This window comes from Chiloscyllium plagiosum, unplaced genomic scaffold, assembly GCF_037043375.1.
Source record: "Chiloscyllium plagiosum isolate Xiang-an unplaced genomic scaffold, Cpla_swu_hap1 HiC_scaffold_18, whole genome shotgun sequence".
Classification (NCBI taxonomy): domain Eukaryota; kingdom Metazoa; phylum Chordata; class Chondrichthyes; order Orectolobiformes; family Hemiscylliidae; genus Chiloscyllium; species Chiloscyllium plagiosum.
Window position 1 is genome coordinate 34,411,659 of NW_028270156.1, and position 21,598 is coordinate 34,433,256.

The window sequence follows — 21,598 nt, forward strand, 5'->3', positions numbered from 1 at the left end:
CTACCAGTAACTCTCCTGGTCCACTTTGGTTAGATCCTGTCTTATTAAGTTAAGATTGGTCTCTCCCCCCCCCCCCCAGTTCAGAACCTTTACTTCTGGTGCTATCTTGCCCTTGTCCATAAACCGTACAGAGTTATGGTCACTATCACTGAAACACTTCCCCCGTGGCACTTCTATCACTTACTCAGCTTTGTTCCCCAAATTAGATCCAGCCCTGCCCCCTATTTTGTGGACTTTGTAAATGCTGGCTTACGTCACCCTGACTGTTTGGGGGTCAAAGTACACCTCCAGTCACTCAATGGCTTGCTTTTTCGTTTTCAGGTTTTACCCATATGGCCTCAATTGAAGAATTCAAACAAAAGTGGGAATTGGAGGCAGTTGCCTTTTACCTTGTGTTTTCCTCCTCTCCCACTGTATTATGTACAGAAATTGTTGGGGATAGTGAAAGATGACGAGAGGTGGTGTGTGTCTGGCTCAATCTCGCTGTTCCATATATCTGCTCCACTGTGCACTTATTCCCTTAAACCCATTCCCATTCCCCCTGCACATCTGCTCTATTGCTCCACTTTACAGGAATGATGTGGAGGCTTTGGAGAGGGTGCAGAAGAAACTTACCAGAGATGCTGACTGGCTTAGACGGTTGAGCTACAAGGAGAGGCTAGAAAAACTCAGGTTGTTTTCTCTGGAGCAGTGGAAGCTGAGAGGAGACTTGTTAAAAGTCTATAACATTGAGAGATGAATAGATGGGGGTGACAGTCAGAATCTTTTTCCCCAGAGTTGAAATGCCTAATACTAAGATGAGCGAAGGAAAGTTCAAAGGAGACTTGAGGGGCAAGTTTTTTCACACAGAGATTGATAGGAGTTTGAAACATGCTGCCGGGGTGGTGGTGGAGGCAGGTATGGTAGTGCATTTAAGGGACTTTTCGATAAGCGAGTAAATATTGCATGGAGTGGAGTCTCAGGTAGGTGGATAGTGAAGAAAGCATTTGGTATGCTTTCTTTTGTTGGTCAGAGTATTGAGTACAGTTGGGAGGTCATGTTGTAGCTATACAGGACATTGGTTAGGCCACTGTTGGCATATTGCATGCAATTCTGGTCTCCTTCCTAAGGGAGAGATGTTGTGAGACTTGAAAGAGTTCAGAAAAGATCTACAAGGATGTTGTCAGGGTTGGAGGATTTGAGCTATAGGGAGAGGCTGAACAGGCTGGGGCCGTTTTCCCTGGCGTGTTGGAGGCTGAGTGGTGACCTTATAGAGGTTTTCAAAATCATGAGGGGCATGGATAGGGTAAATAGACAAAGTCTTTTCCCTGGGGTCGGGGAGTCAAGAATCAGAGGGCTTAGGTTTAGGGTGAGAGGGGAAAGATATAAAAGAGACCTAAGGGGGCAACTTTTTCACCCAGAGGGTGGTACGTGTATGGAATAAGCTGCCAGAGGAAGTGGTGGAGGCTGGTACAATTGCATCATTAAAAGGCATCTGGATGGGTATATGAATAGGTAGGGTTTTGAGGGATATGGGCATGGGGGTTGGCAGGTGGGACTAGATTGGGTTGGGATATCTGATCGGCATGGACAAGTTGGACGAAGTGTCAGTTTCTGTGCTGTACATACCTATGACTCTATGAATGGAGTGATATGGACCAACGGCAGGCAGAACATAGAACATAGAACAATACAGCACAGAACAGGCCCTTCGGCCCACGATGTTGTGCCGAACATTTGTCCTAGCTTAAGCACCCATCCATGTACCTATCCTATTGCCGCTTAAAGGTCACCAAAGATTCTGACTCTACCACTCCCACAGGCAGCGCATTCCATGCCCCCACCACTCTCTGGGTAAAGAACCCACCCCTGACATCTCCCCTATACCTTCCACCCTTCACCTTAAATTTATGTCCCCTTGTAACACTCTGTTGTACCCGGGGAAAAAGTTTCTGGCTGTCTACTCTATCTATTCCTCTGATCATCTTATAAACCTCTATCAAGTCACCCCTCATCCTTCGCCGTTCCAATGAGAAAAGGCCTAGCATGCTCAACCTATCCTCGTACGACCTATTCTCCATTCCAGGCAACATCCTGGTAAATCTTCTCTGCACCCTCTCCAAAGCTTCCACATCTTTCCTAAAGTGAGGCGACCAGAACTGCACACAGTACTCCAAATGTGGCCTAACTAAAGTCCTGTACAGTTGCAACATCACTTCACGACTCTTGAATTCAATCCCTCTGCTAATGAACGCTAATACACCATAGGCCTTCTTACAAGCTCTATCCACCTGAGTGGCAACTTTCAAAGATCTATGAACATAGACCCCAAGATCCCTCTGTTCCTCCACCTTACTAAGAACCCTACCGTTTACCCTGTATTCAGCATTCTTATTTGTCTTTCCAAAATGGACAACCTCACACTTGGCAGGATTGAACTCCATCTGCCACTCCTCAGCCCAGCTCTGCATCATATCTAAGTCCCTTTGCAGCCGAAATCAGCCCTCCTCGCTATACACAACTCCACCAATCTTCGTATCATCTGCAAATTTACTGACCCACCCTTCGACTCCTTCATCCAAGTCATTAATAAAAATTACGAACAGCAGAGGACCCAGAACTGATCCCTGCGGAACTCCACTTGTAATTGGGCTCCAGACTGAATATTTACCATCTACCACCACTCTCTGACTTTGACCGGTTAGCCAGTTTTCTATCCAATTGGCCAAATTGTCCTCTATCCCATGCCTCCTGACTTTCCGCATAAGCCTACCATGGGGAACCTTATCAAATGCCTTACTAAAATCCATGTATACTACATCCACTGCTCTACCCTCATCCACATGCTTGGTCACCTCCTCAAAGAATTCAATCAGACTTGTAAGGCAAGACCTACCCTTCACAAATCCATGCTGGCTGTCCCTATCAAGCAGTGCCTTTCCAGATACTCATAAATCCTATCCCTCAGTACCCTTTCCATTACTTTGCCTACCACCGAAGTAAGACTAACTGGCCTGTAATTCCCGGGGTTATCCCTATTCCCTTTTTTGAACAGGAGCACAACATTCGCCACTCTCCAGTCCCCTGGTACCACCCCCGTTGACAGTGAAGACGAAAAGATCATTGCCAACGGTACTGCAATTTCCTCTCTTGCTTCCCACATAATCCTAGGATATATCCCATCAGGCCCGGGGACTTGTCTATCCTCAAGTTTTTCAAAATGTCCAACATATCTTCCTTCCTAACAAGTATCTCCTCTAGCTTACCAGTCCGTTTCACACTGTCCTCTTCAACAATACGGTCCCTCTCATTGTAAATACTGAAGAAAAGTACTCATTCAAGATCTCTCCTATCTCTTCCGACTCAATACACAGTCTCCCACTACTGTCCTTGATCGGACCTACCCTCGTTCTCGTCATTCTCATGTTTCTCACATACGCATAAAATGCCTTGGGGTTATCCTTGATCCTATCCGCCAAAGATTTTTCATGCCCTCTCTTAGCCCTCCTAACCCCTTTCTTCAGGTCCCTGCTGGCTATCCTGTATCCCTCCACTGCTCTGTCTGAACCCTGTTTCCTCAACCTTATGTAAGCCTCCTTCTTCCTCTTTACAAGACATTCAACCTCCCTCGTCAACCAAGGTTCCCTCACACGACCATTTCTTTCCTGCCTGACAGGTACATACATATCAAGGACATGTCATATCTGTTCCTTGAAAAAGTTCCACATTTCCACGACATCCTTCCCTGACAGCCTATGCTCCCAACTTATGCTCCTCAGATCCTGTCTTACAGCATCGTAATTACCCTTCCCCCAATTGTAAAACCTACCCTGTTGCACGCACCTATCTCTCTCCATAACCAAGGTGAAAGTCACAGAATTGTGGTCACCATCACCAAAATATTCACCCACTAACAAGCCCATCACTTGTCCCGGTTCATTACCGAGTACCAAATCCAAAATAGCCTCCCCTCTGGTCGGACAGTCTACATACTGAGTTAGAAAAGCTTCCTGGACACACAGCACAAACACCGCCCCATCCAATCTACTTGATCTAAAGAGCTTCCAATCAATGTTTGGGAAGTTGAAATCACCCATGACTACTACCCTGTGGCTTCTGCACCTTTCCAAAATCTGTTTCCCAATCTGTTTCTCCACATCTCTGCTGCTATTGGGGGGCCCAACAAGGTGACTGCACCTTTCCTATTTCTGACTTCAGCCCATACTACCTCTAAAGGCAGATCCCCTCGAACTGCCTTTCTGCAGCCGTTATACCATTTCTAATTAGCAACACCACCCCCCCTCCTTTTTTACCACCCCCCCCAATCCTACTGAAACATCTGTAACCAGGAACCTCCAACAACCATTCCTGTCCCTCTTCTATCCACGTTTCCGTGATGGCCACAACATTGTAGTCCCAGGTACCGATCCACGCCTTAAGTTCACCCACCTTATTTCTGATACTCCTTGCGTTGAAGTATACGCACTTGAACCCATCTCTGTGTCTGCAAGTATTCCCTGTCAGTGCTACCTTCTTCACAGCTTCCCTACATTCTTGGACTTCCTGACAAACAGCTAACCTACTTGCTGGACTACAAGTCCGGATCCCATCCCCCTGCCAAATTAGTTTAAACCCCCCTGAAGAGTGCTAGCAAACCAACCTCCCAGGATATTGGTGCCCTTCTGGTTCAGGTGCAACCCGTCCTGCTTGTACAGGTCCCACCTTCCCCAGAATGCAGTCCAATTGTCCAAATACCTGAAGCCCTCCCTCCTACACCATCCTTGCAGCCACATGTTCAACTGCACTCTCTCCCTGTTCCTTGCCTCACTGTCACGTGGCACCGGCAACAACCCAGAGATGACGACTCTGTCCATCCTAGCTTTTAGCTTCCAGCCTAACTCCCTGAGCTCTTGAATGACCTCCCCACCCCTCTTCCTACCTCTGTCGTTGGTGCCAATGTGCACCACGACTTCTGACTGCACACCCTCCCCCTTAAGGATTCTGAAGACACGTTCCGAGACGTCTCGGACCCTGGCACCCGGGAGGCAACAAACCATCCGAGAGTCTCGCCCATGCCCACAGAACCGCCTGTCCGTCCCTCTAACTAGAGAGTCTCCTATAACTAGCGCTCTCTTCCTCTCCCCCTTTCCCTTCTGAGTCTCAGAGCCAGATCTCACACCACAGACCCGGTCACTGCAGCTTACCCCTGCTAGGCTGTCCCCCCCACCAGTATCCAAAGCGGTATACTTATTGTTTAGGGGAATGACCACAGGGGATCCCTGCACTGCCTGCTTCCTCCCCTTCCCACCTCTAACTGTTACCCAGCTACCTCTGTTCTCTGGCGTAACTATGTCCCTGTAGCTTCTATCTATCACCTTCTCAGCCTCTCGAATAATCCTCAGTTCATCCAACTCCAGTTCCAGTTCCCTAACTCGTTCTGTGAGGAGCAGGATCTGACTGCATTTCCTGCAGATGAAGTCGGCAGGAGTATCGGTGGTCACCCCTACCTCAAACATCCTGCTGGAGGAACATTCCACTGCCTGCGCTGCCATTACTCTACACTTCGTCTCCAAAGCGAGAACACTGAGTAGCTTACCTGTGAACTTTAAAGTTTGGTTAGAGGAGGAGGATGGGAGGGAGGCCCTACTGTGTAGGGCCTGGGGACTAGAACACACCCACTCAAATATCAATCACTTACCTTCCCGACCAGCTCTGCGCTCCAACCTCACTTCCGCCCAGCTCGCGCCGCTCTCTGCTGAGAAAAGACCGTTGGCGTCGAGGTAAATTCTTTATATATCACTTACCTTCCCGACCTGCTCTGCGCTCCTTCCTCACTTCCGCCCAGCTCGCGCCGCTCTCTGCTGAGAAAAGACTGTTGGCGTCGAGGTAAGTTCTTTATATATCACTTACCTTCCCGACCAGCTCTGCGCTCCAACCTCACTTCCGCCCAGCTCGCGCCGCTCTCTGCTGAGAAAAGCAGAGAGAGAAGGGATTAGTTTTATTTGGTGTCACGTTTAGCACAACACCATGGACCGAAGGGCTCATTCCTGTATTGTACAGTTCTATTTTCTATCATGCAGCAACCCCTGAACCTGCAGCTCCACTATACAACCACAACCTCAAGCCCAATTGTCCTCACGTCCACTCACTTACACCTTGCCCTCCCTCCTTTACAGACTCCACACTCCTCACACCCTGTCATCCCAGGGTCTGCTACAACTGCTTACCCCTTCCAACTTCCCTGACTACACCATGACCCCCCCACCCATCCTCCACTTCCTGGTAGCCTGGCTCTCATTCACTTCCTCCTCACTTGCTTTCATTTTCTCAGTGAAATCTTCCCATACCCCATCCAGCCAAATTACTGCTGCATCTCCAGGCCTGGGATAAGTGAAATCACTCATTTTCCTGCTTGTTGCTCTTCCAGTCTCAGTTTTTCTTCTTTATAGCTGTTGAGAGGTTCTCTCTTTAAGGGGAAATCTTCCAGTTCTACGTGCCTGTATTTGTTTTAACGTATCTCTTCAGTGGCCAGCATGGTGGCACAGTGGTTAGTACTGTTGCCTCACAGCGCCAGGGTTCCAGGTTCGATTCCAGCCTTGGGCGACTGGCTTTGTGGAGTTTGCACATTCCCCCTGTGTCTGCGTGGGTTTCCTTTGGGTGCTCCGGTTTCCTCCCACAATCCAAAGATGTGCAGGTTAGGTGAATTGGCCATGCTAAATTGTTTATAGTGTTAGGTGCATTAGTCAGAGGGGGGTGGGTTAGTCTTCAGAGGGTCGGTGTGGACTTGTTGGACTGTAGGGCCTGTTTCCACACTGTAGTGAATCTAATATAATCTAATCTAATCTAGTCTAATTCACATGTCACCTGTTGCACAGTTTACTTTTATATCTTAGTTGTAATGTTCTATTCTCAATTAGAAGACCTAAGACTTTTCACTAAATTTAAGGTGCCAAATATATATATGTTGCTGTTGACTTGGTGCCCAACCGTCTGATCATCACTCTTGGACCTTTTTACCCAGATTATGTTTGCAATGGAATGGTCCTTTCAGGTCAGCAGCTAATTGCACTGTGTTATGGAAGCAGTAAGTTGGATTCTTTCTTAGTTTGTACTGAAGCTAGCAAATGGGCAAAGGTAGTCAAAAAAGATGTTATAAGAATAATAACTGATCTCATTTGCCTCTGTTTGTAGTGGTTGAGGAGATTGATGAAGAAGAAGTTGCCTTCCTCGTTGCTGATGCAGCACAAGAACCCACTACTTCCCGGTTACGTCCCTCTGCTAGAAGAACTCGTGCTATTGCAAGGACTCGCCAAAGTGAACGTGTACGGGAAAATGTAAACCGGAGCAGGATTACCCGTGCTCATCAAATTGAGGTATGCTGAATTTCTGAACATAAAGCCGTGTGATTCACAACTATCTCTGTACAAAACAAAGTCAAGACAGCACAGTGGACATTATGCAATGATGTTTCAAATATACCTTAGGATATGTCCATATCTGAGCTCCTGCAGGCTTATGCCACTGCTGAGAAGTATTTGCCTCAAGAATATATTAACTGTCCTGTAACCTAGAAATTCTTGTCCTGATATATTAGCGGAATGATGGATTGTTTTGAAATAGGTGTATTTTTGTGTTTAGAGATAAAGCAAGGCACTTCTTTGGGTGTCCAAGTAAGATGCTTATGGAGATCTAGTAATCTCTGTGGTGTCTTTCATCCTTCCCAATGTTTGAATCTTGCACCAAGTTGAGGAGATCGTCTAAATACACAGCAGCATGAATACCTTCAAGTTCAATAAATATGCTCTCACAGACAGCAAATTGTGAAGTAAAATGTATTGATTTTCATTTTTAATTAAATTGTATAGAGTGAACTCAAGATTGGATCATTCATATTAGAAACTGAAAAATCAAACTTTATTAAAAATTGGACTTTTTTTATCAATATAGAAATGGTTGACATTACACTAATCAAGAGTCACTTATGTTCTTTATCAATAGTTACGATTTGCAAATCGTTAAGAAAATCAGTCTCACTTCTTTAATAAAGTGTAAATTTTAAATGTTATTAATAATATTGCAACATTATTGGGAAATCTCTTGTCAGCTTTCTAATTTCTAATCAGTTGCAGTCTGGCGACTTCAGCTGCATGACCTATGAAAAAGCACAGAATCATTAGCATCAAATTCCTTAATGTCCTGCAGGAAGTTGGTCTGGCTTACATGTGACTCCAGACACATAGCAATGTGGTTGACTCTTATCTACCCTCTTGGCAATTAGAGATAGGCAGTAAATGCTGATCTGGCCAGTGATGCCCTCATTCCATTAAAAGAAAATTCTAGCTTTCTGCATTATTTTGCCTGTGTGGATTCCTGAAGTTGCTGTCAGTTTTGTACGAATAATGATGAGTGAGCACTGATTGTTTCACTGCAACTGCTACTGTGAAATGAGATTCTTGTAATTGGTGCCTTTTTAAACTAATTTATGGCTTTGTAGTTGTAATCTCTTTGGTCATATTCATAAATTATTTGATTTAGTGGCAGTTCTTAGAATTTTAGGTGTCCCAAAAATCTCATCTTAGCATTGCAGTGAGTTTTCAGTTTATCTCCTTCATGTTTAGATTCAGTTGACTAAGTGAAGTGATTCACACAGCGGTCCTTGGTTTTGTCTGTGTCAGTGACTTCTATTTGTGAGTAATGCTGAAATGTGTTCATTGCAGTGACATCCATCACCCATCCCTACTCATGATCCTACCCTCGTTAAACAATTGTGAGTAGCTCCTGTTTTGTACCAGGAGCTACTCACAAGTGTGATTCCTGGTTCTTTACTTCTCTGCTAACATTAATAATTGTGATTTCACTGACTAATTGGCCAGCTCAGTGCTCAGGAATTTTCTTCCAATATGACAGTCTCATTACATAGATAATTTCCCCACTGAACCTAATCCACTTGTGAACAAGTACTGAGACCACACTGAACAAGGTACTTCAGACACTAATCATGTGATTGCGCCCCATTTCAGTATTGACACAGATACCACATGGTATATTAATGTGTCAATGCTGGGAAGCCATTTAGCAGACTTGATATTCCAACTCTCACTAACTCCCCACTGTTGCATATCAGTTTGGTGGTGTTGGGTGGATGGAGTCGACTCTCTGTTGGAGATGGTCATTCCCTGACACTTAAGTGGTTTGAATTCTACTTGCTGCTTATCAATCCCAGCCTGAATGCTGTCCGGGTCCTAAATGGATGTACACTTTCACATCTGAGGAGCCATGTACTGAACATCCTCCGTTCATCAGCAATCATCCCCACCTTTTATGATAGAGGGAAAGTCATTGATGAGGCAGCTGACAATGGTTAAGCCTGACATGCTAACCTGAGGAATACTTGCTTGGTCTCAAGCAAGCAGAACCATTTTCCTTTCTACCAGATATGATGTTTGGTAGAGAGTTTTCCCCAATTCTCATTGGCTCATTTTCGTAGGGGCCTGAATGCCACATTTGGCCAAATGTTACCTTGAGGTCTTGGGCAGTTGGTCTTGCCTTGCATCTGCTGTTCAGCTGTTTTGACCATGTTTGCACCAAAGCTGTAGTTAGATCTGGAGCCACATTGCTCTGGTGGAACTCAAACTAAGCATCAGTGCAAAAGTCTTTGCTGTGTGTGACATTTATTGACATTGTTGATGACAACTTTCAATACTTTGTTGATTGAGAGTAGACCAATGGAAATCAATAAGCTTGAATTTATCCTACTTATTGTGAACCTGGGCAATTTTCCACATTGTTGGGTGCATGTCAATGTTATAGCTGTAATGGAACAGCTTGGCCAGGGCATGGTTAGTTCTGGAGCACCTTCCATACAACAGCCAGGATATTGTCTGACCCCAGCGTTTACTGTGGTTAATGCCTTCAACTATTTCTTATTATTACATGGTATGGATTAAATTGGCTCAGGATTAGCACCTGTGATGTTAGTGACCTCAGTAGGAGGCCAAGATAGATCATCCTGTTGACACTGCTGTCTGAGCATGTTTGGAAGTGGATTATTGGAAGGACTACATGGTTCTAACCACTGTTTTTAAGCATAAAACCATTGGGATTACAATATGTGTCTGGGATCATGGTTATTATAACAAAGATTCATTTTTTAATCAATTTTGTATCATGGGAGAAAGTGAGGACTGCAGATGCTGGAAAAATCAGAGTTGAAAAGTTTGGAGCTGGAAAAACACAGCAGGTCAGGCAGCATCTGAGGAACAGAAAAGTTGACGTGCTGGGGGGGGCGGGAGCTGAGACATAAAGGTAGCTGGGAATGCGATAGGTAAATGCAGATGGGGAGGGTGATAGTGATAGTTCGGTGGGGAGGGTGGAGCTGAAAGTTGGAAAGGAGGATGAACAAGTATGACAGTTCAAGATGGCGGTGCCGAGTTGGAGGGTTGGATCTGGGATGAGGTGAGGAGGAAGGGGAGATGAGGAAACTGGCGAAGCCGACATTGATGCAGTGTGGTTGGAGGGACCTTCCCAGATCCAATTCTCCAACTCGACACCACCCTCTTGAACTGTCCTACCTGTCCATCTTCCTTCCCACCTATCAGCTCCACCCTCCCCACCGATCTATCACTATCACCCTCCCCATCTGCATCTACCTATCACATTCCCAGCTGCCTTCCACCCCCTTACCCCCACCTTCCTATTTATCTCTCAGCCCCCTTCTCCAACACCCCCCAAATTCCTGATGAAGGGCCTATGCCCAAAATGTCAATTGTTCTGCTTCTTGGATGCTGCCTGACCTGCTGTGCTTTTCCAACAACAGACTTTTCAATTTTGTATCATGCCAAACATAAAGAAGCTGAGGGAAAAAAAAGCTAAAGAGCTGGTGATCTATAACAAAAACAGAAATTGGTGGAGAAAGGTTCTGAAGAAGGTTCACTGGACCCAAAATGTTAACTCTACTTTCTCTCCACAGATGCTGCCAGATCTGATTAATTTTTCCAGCTATTTCTCTTTTTGTATAAAACAAAATGAGAAACTTGACTTGCAATTACCAGAATGCAGTAAAAGAGACTTTAAATATGTTCGTAGGCTAGTTATGTAACTCATACTGGTTTTTATCTGCAGCATGTACCACCGTATCTGATGAATGCAAGCCTACTAGATGAAACTATTGAAGCAGTTGTTGCAGGCTTAAATACAGCTGTGTATCATCGGCCTCTCGCTCCAAGAGCTCAAAGCACAAAGAAACGTAGGAAAAGATCAGGTAATTGTGACTAGGTTCAAACATTTGAAAAAACAGGTGTAAAAACTCATGCTCCTAGACCTAAATATTGCCATCTCCCTCCCACCATTGACTGTCCTATCAAAACACTTGCTTCTTTTCCATTAATGTCCCCATTAAAGCCAATTTAAAATCTGCCACTAATCTCCTTACTTCCCTCCTGATTTTTCTAGTGTCATAGCCTATCCTCTCTCATTACTCTGATCAAAGCCCTTTTTCCTTTCTCATCAACTCTCATTAAAACCTTTCTTGTTTTCCCATTAACTTTCACATCATTGCTCATCTCTCTTTCCTATTAGTTCTCTAATCAAAGACTGTCCTTTTTTCCCAGCAAAAATGGTTCTCCTTGTACATTTACTGTTATGTATACTTGGAGCATGGCAAAATTATTGCTTGCTTACTTTGTACTAGTACTAAAACAAAGTAAGCAAGCAATAATTTTGCCATGCTCTAAATATAAGTAACAGTTCATGTACAAGGAGAACCATTTTAGGTGGGAAAAGGGGTGGTCTTTGTTTGGAGAGCTAATAGGAAGAAGAGAGTTGCGTTGTATACTTGTAGTTGGTTTCAATGTTGTATCAGTACAAGTACTAGTACTGAAAAGCACAGATACAGGCTACTAGTATATAACCCAACTAAAGAATCATGGAACCATACAGTTCAGAAGAGACCCTAAAGTCCATTGAGTCTGTACCAGCAAAAATACACTAAATTTACACAAGCCCTGAAGTACTGTGTACAGTTCATGTTGCCCTGCTATAGGAAGGATATTATTAAATGAGAAAGGATTCAGAAAACATTCGCCAGGATGATGCTGGGAATGGAGAGTTTGAGTTATAATGATAAGTTGTCACCTATTCACTGGAGCATGAAGATTAAGGTGTGACCTTGTAGAGGTTTATAAAATGATAGAGAGCATAGATAAAGTGATTAGCCAGGATCTTTTCCTTAACGTGTGGGAGTTCAAAACTAGGGAGCATATTTTTTAAGATTATAGGAAAAAGATTTAAAAAGGACATGGCGGGGGCAACTTTTTTAGACTGAGTGGTTCATATGTGGAATGAATTGCCAGAGGAAGTGGTAGACACATACAGCTATAACATTTAAAAGACATTTGGATAAGTACATCAATAGGAAAGATTTGGGGATAATGGGTCAAATGCAGCTCATGGGAACATGATTAGCTTGGAATTGTTGGCCTGAAGGATCTGTTTAACTGCTGTATGACTCTTGTGATTCTGAAAGTCCTACTTTCCAGCACTAGGCGTGCACACTTCAATTTTAGCACACTTCAAGTGCTCAGCCAAGTATCTTTTAAAGGTTGTGAGATTTCTTGTCTCAACTATCCTCCCAGTTAGTGTATCCAGACCACTAGTATCCTCTGGTTGAATAAGGTTTTCCTTAAATCCCATCTAAACTTCACACCTTTCACCTTAAAAGTGTACCCTCTAGGTATTGACTGTTCAACTAAGGAGAACGACTGGTTTCTGTCTACTCTACTCATGCTCCTCAATCAGGATCCCCAATCTTCTCTGCTTCAAAAAAAAAACAACCTGAACTTATCCAACCTCTCTTCGTAGCTAAGATGCTGCATCCCCGGCAACACCCTGGTGAATCTCCTCTGCTGCCCCTCTGGTGCAATCATATCCTTCCTTTGGTACGGAATCCAGAATTCCTCACAGTACTGTACTTTGACTTAAGTAAACTCCCATACATCTCCAACATACCATTCCTGCTCTTATAATCTGTATCTATTATGATAGAGGCAATTGTCTTGTATACCGCCTTAACCATCGTGTTAATCTCTCCTGTCGTCAGGGATCGGTTGCCTAGCACCTCAAGATCCCTCTGTTCCTCAAGGTTTCCTGCCATTCATTAAGTACTTTCTTGCCTTCTTGCCTCTTCCAAAATCCATCACCTCACACTTAGGGTTATATTCTATCTGCCACTGATCTACTCATCTGACTAATCCATTTGTATCCTAAGGTCATCTTCCTCACTGTCAACCACCTGGCCAATCTTCATGTCATCCGCAGATTTATTTGTCATATCTTAGCGATTTTTGAGAAGATTTGTAGCTCAGGTTGATAAGTATATACGTTAGCTCACTGAGCTTGAAGGTTTGTTTTCAGACTTTTCGTCACCATGCTAGGTAACATCATCAATGAGAATCTCCAGTGAAGCGCTGGCGGTATGTCCCGCCCCTCTATTTATAGGTCTTGGTTTCTTAAAGTGGGTGATGTCACTTCTGGTTCTTCTTTTCAAGGGGAGGTAGATATTTCAAAATATTGTCCCTCCTTACTGCAGCAATTGACTCCTTGAATAACAAATACAACACCACCATCTCTTTTACACCCTCCCACCTGAAGATCCTGTACGCCAGAATGTTGAGTTGCCATTCCTGCCTCTCCCTCATCCATGTGAGGGCAACAACATTACAATTTCACATGTCAATCCACATCCTCAGCTCATCTGTCGTACCGATAATACTTCCAACATTGTATTAGAGGCCCTCCAGTTTCACCATACTTCCTTGAGAAATCCCTTTGCCTAGGTTCCTTTTCTAAAGTATACTCTGTCAATCATAGAGTCATAGAGATGTACAGCATGGAAACAGACCCTTCGGTCCAACCCGTCCATGCTGACCAGATATCCCAACCCAATCTAGTCCCACCTGCCAGCACCCGGCCCATATCCCTCCAAACCCTTCCTATTCATATACCCATCCAAATGCCTCTTAACTGTTGCAATTGTACCAGCCTCGCCTAGGTTCTTGTCATCAGCTATACTCTGTGCCAAGTATCCTCTTCATTTTGAGGGACTACTAGATGAAGAAGATACCAGAAATCAGATGTGCTGCACCAAATTACCAAGGCTTATTCAGCTGAATACTACAGCTGAGAGTCCCAGTCAATGTTGAACTATTTAAAAAGGGCTTGGAACTATTGAGTCAGTCCATTTATAAATTGTTCCAAACGTTTCTTTCTTGCATAATTTACTGTTCTGCATTTTCTATGACTTTGTTTGCCATTAATCAGGCTATTATTTACAAGTATATCATGTTACTCTATTAGATATTTCATGGAGGCCTTCTCTTACTGTTGTTCTAACCAGTGAAGCAAAGATTCTTTTACTTTTTCCTTATAACATATGGATTGGGATCAGGACATGGGGGTGCTCTTGGTGGTTATAGAGGGCACATGGTGAGTATGAATAGGAGTATTTTAAATGGGCCTGACTGCATTTCTGATCACAGAATGACATTTGGTGTTAAGACTTTATGTTTCTAACCTTGCAGTAATCATTCAGAGCTTGAACGTGCTGACTTATGATGTGACCTTACTGTGGCCTTTCCAGGTAAAAAGAGGAAAAAAGCTGGAACAAAGAAACTTTCTGGCAAAACCAGTCTGGCATCTGGAACTAAGGTCATTGGAAAACCTGCAAGGAAACGGAGGAGAAAAGTGAAAAGAAGGAAGGGAAAGAAGAAGGCGGTGAGAACCTCATTATTGTTGTTCTGTACTGTATTTCTCAATTTGCAGTCAAATATCTGGGTAACACTTTTGTGTTCTTAAATAGATTAAATTAAGTTTCACAGCACGGTCACGCATTGCAAAGAATCTTGGCCTTGGAAAGCCTGTAAATGGCATTTCAGTTCCCTCTGTGTACAGGCCACTGGAACCATCCTTGAAGTCTATGCGAACAGATATTGGAGCAGCCTCATTATCTGTATATGGTGATCCAAATGACCTGGACCCATTTGAAAGGTTAGTTTCCTAATGATGTGATTCTTCTAATGTATTTCTCAGAGGTTTGCTTACAAATTCTAGGCTCAGACCTCGGGGGGAGTATGCAAGATCATAGCCACGAAAAGGCCACAAGACAGAAGAGGTGAAAAACAGGATAGAGATGAGACTTAAAGGATCTGTACATAAGGAGGTGGATTTTGTAGGAATGTGTTAATGCTGGATAGCCTACTGCAGAAGATCATGAACTTTCCTTTGTTGAGTGTAGTTAAAACTGAAATAGACAAAATGTTGGTCTGTCTGGAAATTTAGCAATATGGGGAGCAGGCAGAAAGTGAAATTGTGCTACAGAGTCAGCCAGGATGATATTGAATGATGAATAGGCCAAACTGTCTATTTGTTATGTACTTTTGTGCTGTATACTTTGCAAAGCTCCTCAGGACTTGTTAGATTTATGAGATGAATAACTAGTTGGCTGTCATTTGAAATGTAAAATTACTAATAGCTTAAGCTTCTTGAGAAAACTGATTTAGAAATAAATGTTATTTTTCAGTGCTGCTGGACCTTTGGACAGGGAAACATCAAGCCCCAGGTCACTTGTTAGCAACAAAAGAAGAATTCTTTCCCGCTCAGCTTTACGATCTCATCGGCCTGTAGCCCGACCAATCTCTGTAAAAATCTCAAGGTAAGAAAGTCTATTGGTGGATTGTTACTGTGACTTGTTGTTTGGTAAGCCCTTTAACATAATAGAAATGTTAAAAATCCTATCCTACCCTATCCTCCCCATTAAGATTTAGACAACTTACAATTGCATGGTTTTGTTTAGCACCATCTTTCTTTGTAAACTCAGTGTTTGCTGTTTCTAAATACTGTTTTGAATATTGCTGAAAAAGAATGCTAATTGGTTGGCGAATCTACTCTGGTTGAAGGACTTCCATGGCGAAAGCTACATAGAACTGCAAGTTCCCCATGCTTCCAGTAATTCAGAATCGGCACAGGAGTTGAACATATTCTAGTTCCTTGTAGAGTGCGTGTCCTTGCATATGATTTTACGTCACTTTCAGCAACTGAACCATGTTGTGAGCTTGAATGAATACCTTAAATTGTTTATGTAACTATTAGCTCACTCAGAACAGTTCAGGTGCAGAATCATATGTAAGCAGACGCTTTGTTTTGGGATTTGCATATGTGGGCTGGTTGAGTAAGGTCTGTTCTCTGCTTATTAAGAAATAAGCAGCATATTCTTCTGGCTGTTGTTATTCTCATATAGCAATGCTTCAGCTAATCAGAGTTGACTTATCCAACCATTCAGCACCCTATTTTCCTCTGATATAAATTGTTGCAGTTGTTTGAAATTTAACATTCTTGTATTTTGAACTGTTAAGTGTTCTTTGATAAAAAGAAAAAGCTTAGGCATCATGATTCGCTTTTATTTTGTGGATTAATAATTTTATCTCACATGTGCCAGGAGAGATCTTGGAATCATGTTAAGCCAATATGGTTACCCATATTAAGTATGACTGCCTGGATGACATCTATTGAAAATTCTCCAACCGTCCATCTCACATTTATGTTCAATGAGTCACTGGCTTATGGTGTTCCTACATAATTTTCCTTGGATTTATTTCATCAGGTTGCTTCACTGTGATCTTTAAACATCTTATATATTAACACAGAAAGATTTAGGACACAGCGGAGACTATTTCTAAAAGAATTATCTAATCCTGTGCCATTACCAGCTATTGACCCATAGTCCTGTATGTTATGGCTCCTTAAGTACATATCCAAACTTTTAAAAAATGTAATGAGTCCTTTCACTCCCATAGTGGGAATGTCAGGATTCCAGCCGGGTTCAATGGACTCCTGCTTTAAGCCTCTGGGAGTCCAGAGGAATCTCCTGTTTGGGAGATCTATTTGACGAGGAGGGCATGATGTCCTTCGAACAGTTGAGTCAGAAGTTCAAGCTGCCTAGGAAGGATCTCTTTCATTACTTCCAGGTTAGAGACCGTGCAAAAAAGGACTACATTAATGGTTAATCCTTACAAATCGGACATGAAGAAGAGAGTGCTCCGGTCTATGGGCACCCTCTCTGTTAGCGCACTCTATCATTTGTTAGGTAGTAATGTTTCGAAGGACATTGAAAGGCTATATCAAACCTGGACTCAAGAATTAGGGGTGGAAATCTCCTCAGAGATGTGGGAGGATATCTGGGAAAATGTTAGGAAGATCTCGATTTGTAATAGGACCCAGGCTATTCAACTGAAGGTACTCCGTAGGGCTCACCTAGCACCAGAACAACTTGCAAAATTCAAGACAGGAGTGTCCCAAGTGTAAAGTGGAGGTTGTACTCTTACTCACTGCTTGTGGTCATGTCACAAGACCGGCAGGTATTGGGATGACATAGCGAGTGCTTTGGTAAAGGTTTTGAGAACTGAGGTTAGATTGGATCCTGTATCCCTCCTTTTGGGTCTCCCAAATCTTCTATCCCTGGATGCGCACGAGAAGAAATTGTTTAATATTCTTTCTTTTTGCGCGAGGAAGAACATTCTAATGAGCCGTATGTCGAAGAATCCCCCAAAACTCTCAAGTTGGCGTAGGATAGTCATGGAACACATACCTCTGAACTTCATTACGATTATGGGGCACCAGAAAATGGAATTGTTTTACAGAACATGGTGGCACTTTTTAAATGATATTGATGTAGATATATCGGCTATATTGTTCAGGGCCTTTGTTTAGCCGTGAGGACTGTGTCTGTCAGTCTGGGGGTCCTTGGAAGGAAAAATCCCCAACAAATGTGGGTCTACTTACTATTGCTCCCAGTAGTGGGAAGCTGTGCTGAGATTGCGTTGAGTGCAGTAATTTAATTGAATATCATTTAAGTTACCTTGTTATAACTTGGTTTAATTTTATTTCATCTGTTTATTTTTTTTTTCTTTCTCCTTGGTTATTAATTGAACTGTAGTTTTTATAGGGTTTCTTTGTGTTTCTGTAGTCTGTTGAGTAGAGTAGTAGTTTGTTTTCTACTATTGCTATTATATTATAAAGTTGTCATTCTATTTTGTATTGGTTTTGTAATTTTGTAAAAAGAACTAAAATCCTTTTTTCAATAAAAATATTTATTTAAAAAAAAATGTGATGAGGATTTCTAGCTCTATCTTTGAGACAGACTGTTCTGGACAATTGCTACATTCTGGATGAAAAAGGTTCCTCTTCAACTCTGTTGAAGTTCTTCAATTGCTTTAACTCTTATGACCTCTCTGCTAATCAGAATAGATTTTTTCTCTCTTTGTGCTGTTTTCCCAATGTTTTGTGCATCTTGGAGATTAAGCTGTGTTATAATTCCTCTCTTTTGGAACCACATTACGGCACCCTCATAATTGTATACATCTCAATTCATTCTCCCTTTTGCCGCCTCAGTGAACACCAGTATTGTCAAATCTTTCCTCACAGCTAAAATTCTCCATTCCTGGCAACATCCTTGTAAATCTCTTCTGTACTCACCATGACATGATCACACCTGCCCTGTAATGCGTGATCAGAACTGTGAACAGTACTTTAGCTGTAGCTGAAGTTTTATATAGTTCCAGTATCTTCTCATCTCTCATTTCTGATCTCTCATTCTAAATCTTGGTCAGTGAAAGAAGTTTACCCTATGTCTTCTTTACCAACTTTCTCTTGGTTCTGAAGATAACTTCAGGGTTCCACAGAAACAAACCCCGGAGTTCCCTTTTTCCTTTAGATTTGCAGTATCCAATCATTTATTGCTTATTCCCTTGCCTTGACCACCTTAAATGTGTTACCTCCAGATTGCCATTTTTTGCCTATCTCATCAATCTTTTGATATCTTCTTGGAGACTAAAGCTTTCTTCCTCATTATCCACCCCACATCCACCATCTGCAACCCTTTTAATCTTGCCCCTTACATTTATACCAAAACAAAGGGGTATATAGTATGTACAGCAGATGTTGTTTGAAACAGCACTGTCGATAAATTGGCAAAAGTTATATAGCTGAAATAACGCAAGTTTATTGTACTTTTGCTATCGCCACAATGCCTGAGTCGCCAGTTTGAGGGTGCTAGTGAAAAGGCTGTCTGCTGTTAAGTTTTATTTAAGGCAAAGTTGCATTATTATTAAAGTGGTTTACACTGTAAATAAAGAAAACAGTAAGGTGTATATTAATGTGTTTCTTTACATTGAATCTATTGGTCTCTCGATTGACTCTGGTCCTGTGGGTGCAGGTAATAAAAGGTTTGCTGTACAATGAATGGTAAGAGACCCAGCAATGATCCCACAAAACTAATAGTTTAAAAATGCCATCAATTGCAACCTTTTGCTTCCTGCCACTGAGCCAATTTTTGATCTAACGTGCCACTTTCTCCTGGATTCCATGAACTTTTCATTTATAAACTTTAATCTTCAGATTAGAACAATACAGCACAGAACAGGCCTTTCGGCCCATGATGTTGTGCCGAACATTTGTCCTAGTTTAAGCTTAAGTACCTATCCAATTGCCGCTTAAAGGTCACCAACGATTCTGACTCTGCCACTTCCACAGGCAGCGCATTCCATGCCCCACCACTCTCTGGGTAAAGAACCTACCCCTGACATCCCCCCTATACCTTCCACCCTTCACCTTACATTTATATCCCCTCGTAACACTCTGTTGTACCCGGGGGAAAATGTCTCTGACTGTCTACTCTATCTATTCCCCTGATCATCTTATAAACCTCTATCAAGTCACCCCTCATCCTTCGCCATTCCAATGAGAAAAGGCCTAGCACTCTCAACCTATCCTCGTACGACCTATTCTCCATTCCAGGCAACATCCTGGTAAATCTCCTCTGCACCCTCTCCAAAGCTTCCACATCTTTCCTAAAATGAGGCACCCAGAACTGCACACAGTACTCCAAATGTGGCCTTACCCAGGTCCTATACAGCTGCAACATCACCTCACGACTCTTGAATTCAATCCCTCTGCTAACAAACGCTAATACACCATAGGCCTTCTTACAAGCTCTATCCACCTGAGTGGCAACTTTCAAAGATCTATGAACGTAGACCCCAAGATACCTTTGCTCCTCCACCTTACTAAGAACCCTACTGTTAACCCTATATTCCACATTCTTATTTGTCCTTCCAAAATGGACAACCTCACACTTGACAGGGTTGAACTCCATCTGCCACTCCTCAGCCCAGCTCTGCATCATATCTAAGTCTCTTTGCAGCCGACAACAGCCCTCCTCACTATCCACAACTCCACCAAATCTTCGTCTGCAAATTTACTGACCCACCCTTCGACTCCCTCTTCCAAGTCATTAATAAAAATTACAAACAGCAGAGGACCCAGAACTGATCCCTGCGGAACTCCACTTGTAACTGGGCTCCAGACTGAATATTTACCATCTACCACCACTCTCTGACTTCGACCGGTTAGCCAGTTCTCTATCCAACTGGCCAAACTTCCCACTAGCCCATGCCTCCTGACTTTCCGCATAAGCCTACCATGGGGAACCTTATCAAATGCCTTACTAAAATCGATGTACACTAAATCCACTGCTGTACCCTCATTCACATGCTTGGTCACCTCCTCAAAGAATTCAATCAGACTTGTAAGGCAAGACCTACCCCTCACAAATCCGTGCTGGCTGTTCCTAATCAAGCAGTGTCTTTCCAGACACACACAAATCCTATCCCTCAGTACCCTTTCCATTACTTTGCCTACCACCGAAGTAAGACTAAATGGCCTGTAATTCCTGGAGTTATCACTATTCCCTTTTTTGAACAGGGGCACAACATTCGCCGCTCTCCAGTCCCCTGGCACCACCCCCGTTGACAGTGAAGACGAAAAGATCATTGCCAACAGTTCTGCAATTTCCTCTCTTGCTTCCCACATAATCCTAGGATATATCCCGTCAGGCCCGGGGGACTTGTCTATCCTCAAGTTTTTCAAAATGCCCAACACATCTTCCTTCCTAACAAGTATCTCCTCTAGCTTACCAGTCCGTTTCATACTCTCCTGTTCAACAATACGGTCCCTCTCATTTGTAAATACTGAAGAAAAGTACTCATTCAAGACCTCTCCCATCTCTTCCGACTCAATACACAGTCTCCCACTACTGTCCTTGATCGGACCTACCCTCGTTCTCGTCATTCTCATGTTTCTCACATACGCATAAAAGGCCTTGGGGTTATCCTTGATCCTACCCGCCAAAGATTCTTCATGCCCTCTCTTAGCTTTCCTAATCTTTCTTCAGCTCCCTCCTGGCTATCCTGTATCCCTCCAACGCTCTGTCTGAACCTTGTTTCCTCAACCTTATGTAAGCCTCCTTCTTCCTCCTTACAAGACATTCAGCCTCCCTCGTCAACCAAGGTTCTCTCATACGACCATCTCTTTCCTGCCTGACAGGTACATACATATCAAGGACACGTCGTATCTGTTCCTTGAAAAAGTTCCTCATTTCAACGACATCCTTCCCTGACAGCCTGTGCTCCCAATTTATGCTGCTCAGATCCTGTCTTGCAGCATTGTATTTACTCTTCCCCCAATTGTAAAACCTGCCCTGTTGCACGCACCTATCTCTCTCCATAACCAA

General features: G+C 43.2%; 1 protein-coding gene across 2 annotated transcripts in view; it reads left to right on the plus strand.

The window, feature by feature from the left end:
• The window catches only part of phrf1 (PHD and ring finger domains 1), a 104,865-nt gene that overhangs the window by 45,474 nt on the left and 37,793 nt on the right, over window positions 1-21,598 (plus strand). For both annotated transcript variants that reach the window (XR_015760141.1, XM_043705696.2), the window contains exons 8-12: window positions 7,171-7,352; window positions 11,101-11,239; window positions 14,615-14,748; window positions 14,834-15,021; window positions 15,554-15,685. Coding sequence is in view for 1 of the 2 variants with exons in the window: in XM_043705696.2 (XP_043561631.2) it covers window positions 7,171-7,352; window positions 11,101-11,239; window positions 14,615-14,748; window positions 14,834-15,021; window positions 15,554-15,685 (775 nt within the window). In the remaining variant the exon portion in view is untranslated. The remainder of the gene's footprint in view (window positions 1-7,170; window positions 7,353-11,100; window positions 11,240-14,614; window positions 14,749-14,833; window positions 15,022-15,553; window positions 15,686-21,598) is intronic.